The sequence below is a fragment of the Erigeron canadensis genome, chromosome 1 (genome assembly GCF_010389155.1).
Source record: "Erigeron canadensis isolate Cc75 chromosome 1, C_canadensis_v1, whole genome shotgun sequence".
Classification (NCBI taxonomy): domain Eukaryota; kingdom Viridiplantae; phylum Streptophyta; class Magnoliopsida; order Asterales; family Asteraceae; genus Erigeron; species Erigeron canadensis.
Window position 1 is genome coordinate 3,068,205 of NC_057761.1, and position 16,179 is coordinate 3,084,383.

The 16,179-nt window shown below is 35.2% G+C and overlaps 2 protein-coding genes across 2 annotated transcripts; both read left to right on the forward strand.

Annotated features, from left to right (window-relative positions):
• Positions 1-11,992: 11,992 nt before the first annotated feature.
• Positions 11,993-12,613, forward strand: LOC122589661. Its single transcript, XM_043762015.1, has one exon. The coding sequence runs from the start codon at positions 11,993-11,995 to the stop codon at positions 12,611-12,613; it is 621 nt and encodes a 206-aa protein (XP_043617950.1).
• A 41-nt stretch (positions 12,614-12,654) lies between these two features.
• Positions 12,655-13,278, forward strand: LOC122589752. Its single transcript, XM_043762108.1, has one exon. The coding sequence runs from the start codon at positions 12,655-12,657 to the stop codon at positions 13,276-13,278; it is 624 nt and encodes a 207-aa protein (XP_043618043.1).
• The last annotated feature ends 2,901 nt before the right edge of the window (positions 13,279-16,179 follow it).

Below are 16,179 nucleotides of genomic sequence, written 5' to 3' on the forward strand. Positions count from 1 at the left end.
AGCATTTTGAATCTTATGGATATGTAAATTGTACATTGTGGTTTTTGTAACTAGTCTTGATAAATTGAAGTCAAAATGGTGTTTTGGATAATGTGGCAAATTGGGTAAAGTACCAATGAGTTGTTATCTATGTACATTTTGTTGAATGAAGTTTCTAAGGATATTACTTTACATTTTAAGTTCAAATTGTGTCCATAATCAGTGTTTGAAAGCTTGGAAATGAGTCTTAAAGATTGCAAGTTGAGTCAAGTGTTATAAAGGGTCATTTTGTTGTTCAGCGAAAATATGTGGCACGTACAGAAAAGGTATGTGGCACAGTTTTGGTTCTGTTCGGATTTTGGTCATTTGTGTGGCACATACAATTTGGATGTGGCACATAGAAAACTTGAAGTCAGGATATGTGGCACATGAAATACAGCATGTGGCACATATTTGCTTCTGTTCAGATTTTAACTCAAAAATGTGGCACATGCATATAGCATGTGGCACACCTGGGGGTAAAAAAATATATATATATTTCTTAGTTTTTCTTTAATCGAGTCGTGTCGTTTCAGATATAAAACCAATAGCAACATGATTTACTAATAAACATGGATCTACGATAAACAGTCAAACACACTCCAATAGAATCTAAACAAACACAGTAAAACAATAAACGTCTACATGATCACATCGATCCAAACAAATATTTAGCCTACTAGCTTAGCATTATTAAAGGAATAACAAAGTCTGTAAAGATAAAAGACATTGTTTGACAATAAAAGTAAATAGAAGATAAAAGATCTAGACCAAGAATGAAGATCGAAAAGGTGTTAAAAGCTCCAAAACCTCCTTGGAATCTGCAAAGTCGATCTAGGGTTGTTGCTGGGCGGCTAGGGCTGCTGAATCGGCTCTCTCTTAGGGTTTTGAGGGTTAATTCGGCTTAAATAGAGGTGAAAGTCAGTTGCTGAACTGGGCTGACTAGCGACTCTGGTGGGCTTACCAGCGGCGCTGGTCTTGGGCTTGAATGGGCTAGCGGCGCTGATTCCTGATGGCCAGCGGCGCTGATTCCTGATGGCCAGCGGCGCTGGTGGCTTCTGCTGCAGCTTTCGCTTATTCGTTTAGGTCCCGAATCACTTCCGTGTGTCTTGTAACTTCATAGGCTTCCTTCTTGAGTCTCTTGATGTCATTTACCCTCTTTCGCATCTTCCGTGAACCTGCATAGTCATACAATCCATTAAGTACCAATAGTTCCGGACTATTGACTCATTTAAGCATAGAAATGAAGCCTTTCGCTATGGGTTTTTATTACAAAATGGATGCTCATCAGTGATCATATACTAACAAATATAAGAACACCATTCAACAATACAACATTTTATTGATAAATAAAATTTGAATTACAACAAGATATTACAAGTAAATTAACAATGAACTAAACAATACAAGAAAAGTAAAAGAAATAGAAACATAAAAGAAAGAAGAAGGCAAAAAACGGGCTGAGGGTTCTGTTAAACAGAAGTCCCTTAAAACTGATTTCGGGCCACCCAAGTGAACCCGTCAGTTTCTCAGGGTACAACAGCCAAAGCAGTATGTACTGCCGGAGTTAACCAACAACCCGGAATTATACTTTGAAGAACAGCTTGAAGAGAAGTGAAAGAGAAGTACTCTGGGTTTTTGATCCAGATTGAAGAAGTGTTGTTTTTGTTAAAAACTGAAAATCCACTAAGTAACATTTATATACTTATAATCAGTTAGTTAAATGTTTAGTGGGACACTTGTTGTTTTGCATGCTTAAACAACAGGTATTACACTTGAGACTAAGTCAAGTGTACTGCTAGGTGCAAGCCCTGAAACAGGTCAATCCACTGAGCCATAATCGATACATGGAAGCCGTAATTGAATCCACTGAGCCATAATCAAGCCATGGAGGCCATAATTGAGCCGAGTCAAACTAGCCAAAAACAAAGGCGACTTTAAAGCGGCTCGCGGCAATGCGAGCGTGCAAAGTGTGCCACTAAGACGCCACATTACGCCTCATCGGCCACGACCCCGGTCATGGGCGCGGTCGCGGGTGCTTCGCACTCTCCTTGCCCACTTGGGGTGTAGCCCCTTATAAGGAATTATAAATTCTTCTAACACTCCTCCTTATAACACACTTAATGTTTATTCTTTTACCAATGTGGGACAAACCCTCATTAGTTAAGCACACTTTCAACTTCATTTTCACATATCTATTAACTTCAACTATGAACTTGTGTAACTACGGTTTGCACATATGAAACTACAATCTGCACATGTGTAACTACGACCTGCACTTATGAAACTACCATCTGCACATGTGTGACCAACAATCCCACACATTAATAGATATGGTTTTTTAAAGATAAATTCCGACAGTCAAGTAATGCAGGAGAAGTAGGTTTTACCCTTTGAACTTTCCTTTGTGAGTGCACTTAGTCTCCTAGCAGTTAGTAGAACTTGATGTCTTTGAACTAAATCCTTTTTACGTAGACGTTATTGCACATTACACAATACTTTCCCTATTCTAGTTAACCCCTCACTTTCGTGTCCGTTATGGTCATGGAACACTATCCTGATTCTGCGAGAGCTCTAGGAATTGCGCCCCCACAATTCCATTCGAAGCGACCACACTTCTCTCTAACATAGGTGATTGCTCACAATCATTAAAAGCTATAAGCTTAACCTGTATGATATCACTGATTTTATATAGGAATGGGCTAGGAAATTTGCGATTCACTTTATTGTGGTGGGTTATCCCCCCACAGTGACTGCAAACTCCCTTGGTTGTTTTGGGGTGTTCCCCCACAATGACCTCCATTATTCATACCATTAGGTTGTCCTATTGAACCTAGATCATTGGATCTCCATTTACATCTAGGTTAGGTTTTCCTTCGTGCAAGTTTACTCAATGGGCTTTAGCCCCATTCCCCTTGACGATTTATAAACTGCCTCACTACTTAAACCTTTAGTTAGCGGATCCGCAATGTTATACTTTGACCTTACATAGTCAACGCTGATAACCCCTATTGTGAGCAGTTGTCGTATACTATTATGCCTACGACGAATATGTCTTGATTTGCCATTATACATTGTATTTTGAGCTCTACCAATGGCCGATTGGCAATCACAATGTATACAAATAGCCGTAAGAGGTTTTGGCCATCTTGGAACATATTCCAAGAAATGTCGTAGCCATTCTGCTTCTTCTCTAGCTTTATCCAATGCTATAAATTCATATTCCATCGTGGATCTAGCAATGAGCATTTGCTTGGACGATTTCCAAGTTATAGTTGCTCCTCTAAGAGTAAACACATATCCACTTGTGGATTTGGAATCTTTTATATCGGATATCCAATTAGCATCACTATATCCTTCCAATACAGCTGGATCTAGACCAAAATGCAGCCCATAATTCCTTGTATATCTCAAGTATCTTAGTAACCTAGTCATAGCCTTCCAATGCTCCGAGCTAGGATCACCAGTATATCTACTTAGCCTACTAACATCATAGGCTAAGTCTAGTCTATTACCATGAGATACATTAGGCTGTCAATTACCCTTGAATACTCTAATTGAGAAACACCTTCACCTCTATTCTTCGATAGATGTTGCATGGTATTCATTGGAGATCGAGCGACTCTTGAGTCCTCGGGAATGAATTTCTCAAGGATCTTGTCCACATACTGAGATTGACTTAACATTAGACCATCTTGGGTTCGAGTAATTTCATTCCAAGAATGACATCCGCTAAACCCATATCCTTCATGTCAAATCTTGCTTTCAACATATCTTTGGTAGCTAGATTTGATCATACTATCATCACTACTATTTGGGGTCAGATTTTCTATAACTATGATCCTGAATAAAGATATTACTATTTGGGGTCAGATTTTCTATAACTATGATCCTGAATAAAGATATTACTAACATAAGTTTTTGTACACGATAATATATATTATGTTTTGCAGGATCCTGAACTAAGGATCACGATCAACGACATTCAAGAATCAGCCAACGGTCGAAAATAAGTATTTACATTCATCTAGCTTATTGAACAAGAAAATAAACGTGCAATCCCAAGAGAATCGCAACAAACTCAAAGAATAAGCGTGTCAAGGAAGACTCAACGTCTATTTTTCAACCTCAACACATTAAATGTTATCAACACAGAAGATCCCGGATATTTCGGATAATTAGTTAGGAATTTATATTATAAATAAGAGTTGATTGATCGAGAATAGGTTAATTGCCCACACACTTGTACTCATACACACTTATTCACTTCATAGTTGTTTTCTTTTTTGTTCATTAGTTCGATCAAATCACGCTCACCCATATTGTATTGTAATCAACATAAAAATAATAATCAATTTCACTCTTGATGGCTTTTTTCCATTGAGACGCTTCTTGTGAAGTAACCGCTTCATGATATGTTTGAGGTTCACTCATAACCATATAAGTAACAAAATCAGGCCTAAAAGATTTTTCAATCTTTTGCCTTTTGCTTCTTCGCGGTTCCACTTCTTTATCCTCTGATTGTTCTTGATGCTCATCTCGAACAATCTTATCAACTAGAGTTGATATAGTAGCTTTTCCTTTCTCCAAACGAGGAAATACATCCTGAAAAAAGGATGCATTTCTCGACTCATGTATACTGTTTTTGTGTACTTTTGGGTTCTTAGACTCGTGTACTAGAAACCGATATGCACTACTATGTTCAGCAAGCTTTGAGAATTCACAATCGCTACCATGCTTAGCATATCCAATAAATACATAATCAACAATTTTTGGTCTTATCTTTTGAACCTTTGGTGGTGGAACCACCACTTTTGCTACACACCCCCATACTTTCAAGAACTTATAGTTAGGTTTTCTTTTAAACCATAACTCATAAGGTGTAACATCTTTTCTTGAAAGGAATTTTGTTCAAAAGATAGTTTGCCGATAAAACGGCATCTCCCCACATATCTTGGCCTAAACCCGAGCTTATTAACATAGCATTCATCATCTCTTTAAGAGTTCGGTTCTTTCTTTCAGCAATGTCATTTTGTTGTGGGGTATAAGGAGCTGTTTGCTCATGGATAATACCATTTTGAGCACAAATTTCAGCAAAAGGAGAAACGTATTCACCTCCTCTATCGCTCATTAATCATTTAATCTTTTGCTGAGTTGATTCTCAACCTCATTTTTGTACAAGAAAAACTTGTTTATTGCTTCATCCTTGCTCTTTAGCAAGTATACATAGCAATATTTAGTACAATCATCTATAAATGTGATGAAATACTTGTTACCACCGCGAGTGGGAATTGTTCTAAAATCACATACATCGGTATGGATTAAATCAAGTGGCTCAGTGTTTCGTTCAATTGATTTGAAAGATTTCGTGGTTTGTTTTGATTCAACACAAGTTGGACATTTAGAATTTGATTCAATGGTAAAAGATGGTATATAATTTAACTTAATTAAACGACGCATTGAATTAAAATCCACATGACCAAGTCGAACATGCCAAACATTAGAAGACTCAATCAAATAAGCGGAAGTAGAAGCATTTTCATTCATATTTTTCATAGAAATTACATTAAGTTTAAACATACCATTAAGGGCATAACCCTTACCAACATACAAACCACGTTTAGTTAACACAAACTTATCACTTTCAAACATTAAACGAAACCCATTTTTGTTGAGTAACCATCCTGACATAAAACTCTTGTGCAATTCGGGAACATACAACACATTAGTGAACTGGAGCTCTCTTCCCGAAGTCCACTTGAGAATCACATCGCCTTCACCCTTGATCTCGGCAGTAGCGGCATTTCCCATATACAACTTATCTTCACCTGATGTTTCTTTCAAAGTATGAAACATAGTCTTATCTGGACACACATGACGGGTTGCACCCGTATCAACCCACCATCCTTTGATCCCATCGGTGGTTAGATTAACCTCTTCCAACTTAGCAGTGAGGTCAGAAATCATAGCAACAAGAAGCATGTCATCATCGACCATGTTTGACTTTCTTTCCTTGGATTCTTGCATTGACTAGCTCGGTGACCAGATCCACCGCAATTATAACACTTCCCTTTGAACATAGCAACTTTCTTCTTCACACCACCACTTTTAGGACTCAAATCCACCATTTTTCCTTTGCTTTTCTTATCAGGACGCTTCCCTTTACCCTTGAAATTACCTTTTCCCTTGGAACTTTGGCCATGCTCAACAAAGTTGGCCTTAGCAAGTACTTCAATATGACCATCATTTTAAGCAACTCTATTGTTTTCCTCAATTCTAAGACGAACAATAAGTTCTTCAACATTCATTTGCTTTCGTTTATGCTTAAGGTAATTTTTGAAATCCAACCAACTTGGGGGCAACTTTTCGATTATGGAAGCAACTTGAAATGTTTCACCAAGAACCATTCCTTCTGATAGAATATCACCGATAATGATTTGCAATTCTTCAACTTGAGACATAACGGTTTTTGAATCAACCATATTGAACTCTAGGAATCATGCCACAATGAACTTTTTAATTCCGGCATCTTCGGTTTTGTATATCTTATCCAAAGATTCCCAGGGTTCTTTGGTTGTGCTTATCTTACACTACACATTATACAATGAATCAACAAGGTCATTCAACACATAGTTTCGGCAGAGATATTCAGAATGTTTCCAAGTATCAACAGCACTTACCACTTGAACATCAGTACACCCTTCAGGAATTACAGGGGCTGACTCATCCAAGAATCTCGCAAGATTCACAGTAGTGGGGTAGAACAACATCTTTTGTTGCCACCTATTAAAGTGTGAACAAGAAAATTTCTCTGGTTTTTCAGCATGGTTGGCCACAATTTGGGCAACTTGGGTACCCATCAAAGGTCCCAAACTTGTAGAGACAGTATGTCCCACAGATTGAGAAACATAAGCACCAACAATGTTGGTGGTGGTAGAAGCAAAAGTTCCATTTGTTGAGAAGTTCATATCAGTAGCCATTTCTGAAATAAAATAGCAAAGTTTTACTAAAAAACTTGCATAAACAGAATATTAACTAAAGTAAATAACTTTACAGAAAAGTAAATAACAAAGTTTTGGGAAAAACAGTTTTGCAATTCGAATTAATAGAATGGTGTCAAAATATGTATACTGAATAAATGATTGAACCGCCATGATTTTTATGGAATAAAAAATCAAGATGTGAGGGGTCTTTCACTCAAGTTAGGTGTGAGACAACCTCACCTTCACTTTCCCAATACATAATTGGTACAAATAGATTAATAGTAAATGCATACAAGTAGCTACACAACCAATCAGTTGGACCATGTGGTCGGATCTTTTGCCACTGAAGACACATGAGATGAAAGCTTGGTTCTTGAACTCGCATACCGAAAATTTATACACCTTTAGTAAAATATGAAAGCATGTTTTCAACCTTAGGTAGGAGTAATATTGTCTACAAGCATCTTGCCAATCAAGCAGGCGGTACCCATAACCAGTTACATCTAGAAAACGGTATTGCAGTATCTCCTGAAAACGATATTGCAAGTATCTCCTGAAAAATACGACATTGGGAAAATAAGTAAAATTAAGACCCATAACCCGTTACATCTAGATAAGCATCTTGCCAATCAACTAATCAAGATGATTAAAAACGAGTTTGAAAGAAAAAATAAAACACACAGTGTGACTGTTAAATTAATTTTCTTGCTTCCCTGTTTCGAAGTTCTTCCTTAATCATTATATATGATAAAAATAATATGAAATTTAGAAAACCAATCTAAAAGTTCAAATTTTTTTTTTTAATATTTCAATTTTGAACATGTTTGATGAAGGGTGGCAAAAGTAACAATGTGGATAAAATTAATTATTCATAAATCAAATGTGTTATACTTAAGATAAGTAAAATGAGCCCGTTGAAATATTTTGATATTTATATTGCAGGTCAACAAAATATATTAGAAAAATCAAATAAATAAAAGAGTATAAGTGGTGGATCGAAATGGATAGACTCGATCATAGACATGGGGACTTATAAATTTCCTGATGGCATCTAGTCATGTACGAGTCAATTTGATTAGTCTTCATGAAATGTCATAAGTATACGTGTATAACTGTATAATGTCAACTAAATCTACAGGTGGACATTCCCAGCGTGATGAGGTGATGATAACTCAATGTCACCTAAATAGTCTTTGACTTTTTTTATATGAAAGATCATGTGATGATGACTCAATGGTTAGGCGATGTTGCCAACCGACCACTCTTTGAAAAACTAAAATGTTGGTTAAAAGTATTAGATTTGTGTGCCTTGTCGACATTTGATCATCTATGAGTCAGGTGGAATATGCGTGTAATACATTGTTTTGTTGTCAAGATATCGAAAGTGTAAGTACTTTACTTGAATCTATATTTGTGGAATTCACAGCAATGAGCATGTACAATTTTCGGTTTTTTTGTTCACAATAAGTCATTTTTAATTGGATTTACAATTTTATTAAAATTGAAAGTTTCTCACTGTATGATATACACTAACTAAAAAATGTTTCTGTATATGATATTATTACTATTTTAATTAACAAAGTTAATGAGTTTTCTTTAAAAAAAAAAAAAATTCAACAAAATTTTAATAATCATAGAAAAAAAAAAAAATAGAAAGTAGGCTTATGTAACCAATATCTTTCTTCGATACATCTTTATACATATATGCATACATCAAATTCAAATCGATTTGGTTATCTAATGATATTGAAAATTATAGACGGCAATAGGGATGTGCGTGGTCCGGTTTGGTCCGTTTTTGCTAAAAATTTCAACAAAACCAATGTAAACGGTTTGACGATTTTTAAAACCAACTCGTCCAAATTGTTATGTTAAACCAAACCAACCAAAACCAATTAACCAGTTTGGTTTGGTCTGGATAAACGGTTATCATACTTTTGACATTCAATATGTAAAAGCTTTTAAAAATACCAAATTGCAAATGTTTCATAAATACTTGAAACACAAAGTATTTTGAAAATAATAATTGGAAATAAATAACTGAAAATAAAATGTGTACTTTCAAACAGCAACAAACTTTTAAATCCTTCTTATTAACATCAATCTTTCACAGTATATCTTTGAAAAAATTAAGATTAGCATTTGAATATTTTCAAGTTAACTAATAATATATTAATTATAATTTATAATATTTGGAGAAGATTATAAATTTATAATTTATAATCTTTCACAGAGTATCAAATTTTTTTATATGTATATGAATGTGTTATGAAGAAGATTATCAAAAGTTATCCAAATAATAGTATGTATATGAATGTAACACGAAGAAGATTAATTATCAAAGTAAAAAAAGCGATAAAATCTAATGCATTCAGTAATTAAATGTTTACCGGCTGGTAAGTTAATATATATATATATATATATATATATATATATTAAACATACTATTAATATAATTAAATGGTCTGGCTTGGTTAAATCGGTTCGATAAAAGTCTAAAACCACTAACCAAACCATAATGGCGGTTTATTAAAAAGGCAAACCGATGGTCTAAGTTTTTGATTTTAACCCGACCAATTCGTTCAATTATTTCGGTTTAAACGGTTTAGCCGGTTTAGATCAAACCGTGCACATCCCTAGACGGCAACGTGCTTTTTTTGAAATTCGAATTCTTCTTTTATAATAGATCAAGTAATTATTAGTAACTACTATCATTTTACCTGCACAATGCGACGGTAGTAGCGGTAGCGGTGTGGTTATTGTTGTAAAAATAAGTAATGTAAAAGAGATCGTGTAGTTATTTTAAGAATTGATGAATCTATGTTGTAAATTATTTCATTAAGGGAATTATAGATATTTTAAGTAGAGATGTTTAAATTAATGAATAAAAGAGATATAATTAAGTAACCCATTAAGGGTAGAATGGTCATTTCGTATGAGGATATTTTTATGAGAGAGAGTGTTGAAAAGTGATAGGAGAGAGTGTGATAAATTTTATAAAGTAGTAGAGATAAAGTTCATCTAAATTAAATCGGTTCAAACGACCCTAGTAATTATAAAAAAAACAGATAAGAAGCCACCCATTACCTTTGTCCCTCTGCTCGTTCGGCTTGGAGGGACGAGTACACCTTTTGGTGGGACTCGACCCTGGGTCGTTCGCCAGGCCCATCCCTCCATTTTGTTCATCCAGGGATGAGCGTGAATAGGGTTTTTTTTTTTTTTTTTTTTTTTATGTGGCTAATAATGGATGGAGGGAAAAAAAATATGTTTCAAAAGTTGGCAAAACAGGTACCTCTGATAGCCTTTTTGACTAAAACAAGTTTGAAAAGGTGACACTTTTAGTCCTTACCGGCTAGTTTTTCAAATGCCTATATATACACTTCCATTTCATTAAAGTTCATACTAGTCTTTCATATATTCATAAATTTCTCTATACTGCTATACACAAACACATTTTGGATGGCAATCATGACTGTCCGTGATGCAAAAATGGGCATGCAGGGTCACATGCTTAACCATGACAGACACAAGATTGAAGTTAGCAATGTGATTCAGAGCATCACATCCAACAAGGCGGCTAATCCAGCTGAAATCGAACGACTTGAAGGTCGGATTCGTAATGCCGTCAAAGATGAGTATCTTATTTATCTTCGACAGAAAATTGATTGGCTGAATCAAACCATTTTTCATCTTACCTCTGCTACTACCACTTTAACCGCCATTCTAGATTACACGTTATTCTCACAAGGCGTTGTTGGTGGTAGTCGTCCTGATGATTACGAGACTGACCCTGTGAGGAGTACGCATCTCCTCAACCCAATGACGCTGCTGGGTATCCTGAACTATATTGGTACATTGATCGCAACGACAACAACAGTACGGTGGACTCGGAGTGTTAGTATTATGTTTTTAAGTTTTATGTAATATTGTATTATGTGTTTTTATTATTATTAAGTGTGTGTGTGTTAGTCTTTATTAATATCCTAGTATGTATGTTTTAGTTTGTAAAATAAAATGAAGTATTTGTTTTATTAGATTTTGTTATTTTAATGAAGTGTGTGTTTTGTTAGATTTTGTTATAACTTTGAAGGGTTAAAAGTGTAAAGTTTAGATAAAATGGTAAAACTAAATAATTTGTGAGTCCAAGACTAGTCATTGAGGGATGAGTGCATTGGGTGTGTTTTGGGGGGTTAGTCCTTAGAGTATTTTTTGCTGATGTGGCGCTGACAGGACCTAGTCCTTGAGGGATGAGTGATGAGTATTAGGTAGCCTCTAAGTGTGTCTGTTTTAACGACTGTTTAAACAATTTTTTCCCCACATACTTGTACCATTTCGGAGTTAATTTGATCTACTTTCCAAACAAATACTCCCTCCATCCCATTTTAGTTGTCATGTTGACTAACTTTGACTGTAAATAACTTTGTTTGTACTATATAGTAGTTGATGAAACTTATATGAACGAAAACTACATTAAAAACCCAATCCATTCATATATTTTATGTCAAGTGTTACATGATACAAACAAAGTTATTTAGGGTCAAAGTTAGTCAACATGACAACTAAAATGGGACGGAGAGAGTAATACTATAATAGTTGTAATTTGTAACCCTCTCTTGATGTTGTAATTTGTTGGTTACTCGTCTTGACTCCAGTTAGTTTTGTTAGGGCGCACGGAGTGGACAAAGGGCTTCAAGCGGGTTGGCCCAACCCTCCGGGGAACACCACTGCCGGTCACGCGAGCTACAAGCGGGCTGGGTTTGGGCGGTTTAGAAGCCAGCCGAGGGTTGAAGTGTGGGGATGACAGATATGACCGTTCAACGGTCAAAAAAGTGGGCCCCATTCGATTTAGATGCAACGGATACAAAAAAAAAAGCTTTTTCCCTATTCAAACCCATTATTTTCAAACCCACAACTACAAACAACTAAATATACATTTTACACACACTTTTTACACAAAACTTTCACCCCAAACATCTCAATTTTATCACAAAATGGATTCATCTTCCGACTCGTCATCGTATTGCGTTCCCCCTTCTCTTTCCGACTCATCAAACGGGAGCACTTTTCAATTTTTCCAAACGGTTTTAGACGCGTACGAAGACACCAGAAGCTTTACCAACACCCGTAGGTACATCGACCGAGACCGGGTAGACGCGCACGATAGGCTAATGCGCGACTACTTTGTCGAAGACTCCAAATTCGACGAGCCATTTTTCCGTCATCGTTTCCGCATGAGCAAAAGGTTGTTTTTGAAGATTGTTAATGATATTGAAGCTAGGTTCGAGTACTTTCAAACACGATATGATGCTCGGGGAAGAAGAAGCTTCACGGCTCTACAAAAATGCACATCGACGATTAAACAATTGTCCACGGGTGAACCATCAAACACGTATGATGAGTATTTATGCATTGCGGAAAGAACATCACGTGAGAGCCTCGAATATTTTTGTGATACGGTCATTGGTTTATACAAGCCGGAGTTTTTACGCAAGCTGACATCTCACGATGTTGCTCTCATCATACAAGGCATGAAGAAAGACACCACATTCCAGGAATGCTTGGTAGTCTTGATTGTACACACATCGAATGGGCTAAGTGTCCGAAATACTTAAAAGGGCAATACACGAGGGGTGATCATAAGGTGCCGACTATTATGATTGAGTGTGTTGCTTCTTACGACTTGTGGATTTGGCATTCGTTTTTTGGTCCCGCTGGATCAAACAACGATGTTAACGCTTTGAATCAGTTGCCATTGTTTAATTCCTATCGTAATGGAACCGCACCAGACAGTTCATTTACCGTAAATGAACAAAATTACAAGCGTGGATATTACCTTACCGATGGAATATATCCTAGGTGGTCTACGTTTTTTAAGGCATATCCCCATCCAGTCGAAGAGGATGAGAAGAAGTTCAAAAGACTCCAAGAGGCGGCAAGAAAGAATGTTGAACGGGCTTTTGGTGTTCTCAAAGGGAAATGGAAGATTTTGGAGCGTCCCCTCCGGTTCACGACAAAGGAGAAGATTGGGAAGATCGTCACTACATGTAGTATATTGCACAACATGATAATAAAAGACGACGGGAGGGCAATATCACCGGTTCGTATTACGGATCCACCCGCCCCTATTGTTTATGACCAGAACGTGCTGAGGGAGTTACATGACGAAGAAGTCCATCATCGCCTCCGGTGTGATCTGACAACGCACGTATCGGGTTTGGATTTAGCATACCTTGACAACCCACATGCGCAGCCACCACCAATTGAGGCATTGATTTAGGTGTCTTTATTTAGTTTATGTATTTTTTAAATTATGTTTATATTGTTTTTAAATTAAGTTTACGGTTATGTAATGTTTAATAAAATGTTTGTGTAGTTTTAGTTTATTTTAATAAAATGTTTTAAATTTATATTATAAAATGTTTGATTAAATTAAATGAAAAAAAAATAAAAAAATTTGAGAGAGTTGAGAAAGTGATGAATGCCTAAAGAAATAAGTTGGGAGAGTTGGTTGAGAGGGTTAAAAATGAAAAATGAGTTGAAGAGATGTGATTGGTGGGATTTGGGAGGATTGAATTTTTGAGCTACATGACTCCTTGTGCCTTAATAAAAGTTTTGCGTTTCAAAAATAATAATAATAATAATAATAATAATAATAATAATAATAATAATAATAATAATAGTTAGTTTTTCTCAAATCTCGGGTAAAATTCCGCGTAAATTCTAACCTAGGATTTTTGCGGTTTTAGAGGATGGAGCTATCGTTTTCTAGTTACCTGGCTTAAATGTAGGTTCAATAAAAATACTATTAATTATTTCTTAAGACATTGAGTTAAATCCGTTAATCCATATTTGTTATAACAAACCATGCTATTTAAATAATAAGATTAAAATGCTCACTATGTGAAAACGCATATATATATATATATATATATATATATTAATAACGCGTAATAAGAAGCTCACCGACCCTCATAAATTGCTGGAGTTTTTGAGGGAGTGCATCAATGTCAACCCCACCACCACTTCCCTTTTCCTTCTCCGAAACACCTGAAAACCCCCATGTGGGACTTTCCTGCGACTCACACTTTAACTTTTACATTCCACCCCCTTTACTTCCCAGTTGTTGACTATTTAGTCCCTCTAAAACAAGTGAACGAGAGAATCAGACAAACATGAGACCATGTCATTTTCTCTATTCATATTTTGTATATGTATTGTCAAATTAACAATATATATCAATGAAGGAGAATAATTGTTTGTATCAATATCAATGAGGTACATTGAATGAATATGTTTGCATCTAGATTCTAGACAACTCTCAATTTGGTTTATTAATGATGCTAGACAAATTACCAATTTGGTTATTGTTTAAATCACATACATGTCTTTAGGACCTAATAAAATACTATCCAAATCAATAGAAAAATCGTTTGTCCATGAAAATACTCGTATATATGCAACCGAGTACTGAGTATTATATAAAAAATGCTAATTTGCCAAAAATTTTTTTTTTTTTTTTTATAATGTTAACTTTATTATGTACACTCTAGTATCAATTATAATTAAATATATATTACATTTCAAGTCCTCTTAGTTACCGTAGCTATTTTATCCTATTTAAATGACAATTTCATAATTACCATCAACTTTATGGCCAGATACAAAAACACCAAAAAACATTACTAGTATACATACAGATAAAATTGAACAATAGCCAGAAACAACTACCGCCATTAGTAACTATAATACAATATGTTACGTTGATTTTTTTTTCTTTTTAGTCTTTCACACAATAGTTTTTTTCGGCAAATATCCAATATATATGAAACATCATCTTCTTTCCTCCTCTATTAAACTACTAACGTAACGGGGTTATTAATAAATTGAATATTTATCCGGCTAACCAAGCTTGAACACAAGTTCATCTCGGTCAACATTTGTACTTGAACTTTATCAAGCTCGAACTTGAGTCGAGTCCAAAAATTGAGCTTATAGCATCTATCGAGATGAGTCGAACTTGTATAGGCGTGACTCGAGATCACATGGACTTTTCAAGACATATTGAATTCATTTTTGTATATGTATCTTAGTATCAATATTTAGGCCAATGCGAGAAATATACTAAACAAAAAGCACATATTATAAAAGATTGAAACTAGATTCTTTATTATCATTGCACATAATTAAATTGGATTGTACATTTTGTTGTAAAATTTTTATTTGTCATTCTAAATTATTTTAATTCAGGTTTTTATGTATCTAATACTCCGTAATACTTTCAAGATTTTCACCTGTAACTCGATCAAGTTTGTGTTTTGTGTCCTTTTTTACAAATTTTTAAGTCGAAATCAAGCTTGCATCATAAATCTCGTCAAGCTATTGAATAGCACTCAAGTTTAGCATCACTTTTTCAAGTTGAGTTAGAGCTTGATTCGACATGTTGAAACTATATATCAATCGTTGTTGGTCACTTTCGAGCACTATCATCAACCACAAGTGACCATCTAGCACTGCTCAATTAAAGCCATCAAACCCGTCAATATTTCCCACTAAAATTATATAACCTTTCTGCTACTAGCAAGTACTAACACCATATTATGCATGTGCCAATGCTAATAATCAGCGATTAATACCGTGGCTCAAAAGTGTTTTGGGCCGGTCTTTAAGACATATTAGTTATTATGTTATATACTTAATCGAGTATAATTTATGATTCCATAAACCTAGCTAGATAAATGAATTGTTTAACAGCAATCATACGAGATGCTTGCTAAAATTTAATCAACCAAAATATAATAAATAATCGATGGGTTTGCCTTAAGCTTTGGGCAATCAATCAAGAAAGAAACACGTATTCATTGTGATGTATTTCTAAGATCAAATCAATTATCAAAATTTGGTAACGATAACACATGCAAACAGCGTATGGGGACACATCATGTTTGATGGCATTGAAATAGATATAATAAAACATTACTAATCCATATAAAATATAAAGGAAATGATAAATACAATCCTTAGAGTTGTATTTAACGTGTATAAAAAAATCTTGTACTTTCCATATTAAAAGTCCGCCCCCTGATTTTTATGGCAAATGTACAAACAATTTATACACCTTAAACACAGCCCTAAGGGCTGTATTTAGCAAACCCCAAAATATAATATCGATCACCAATAT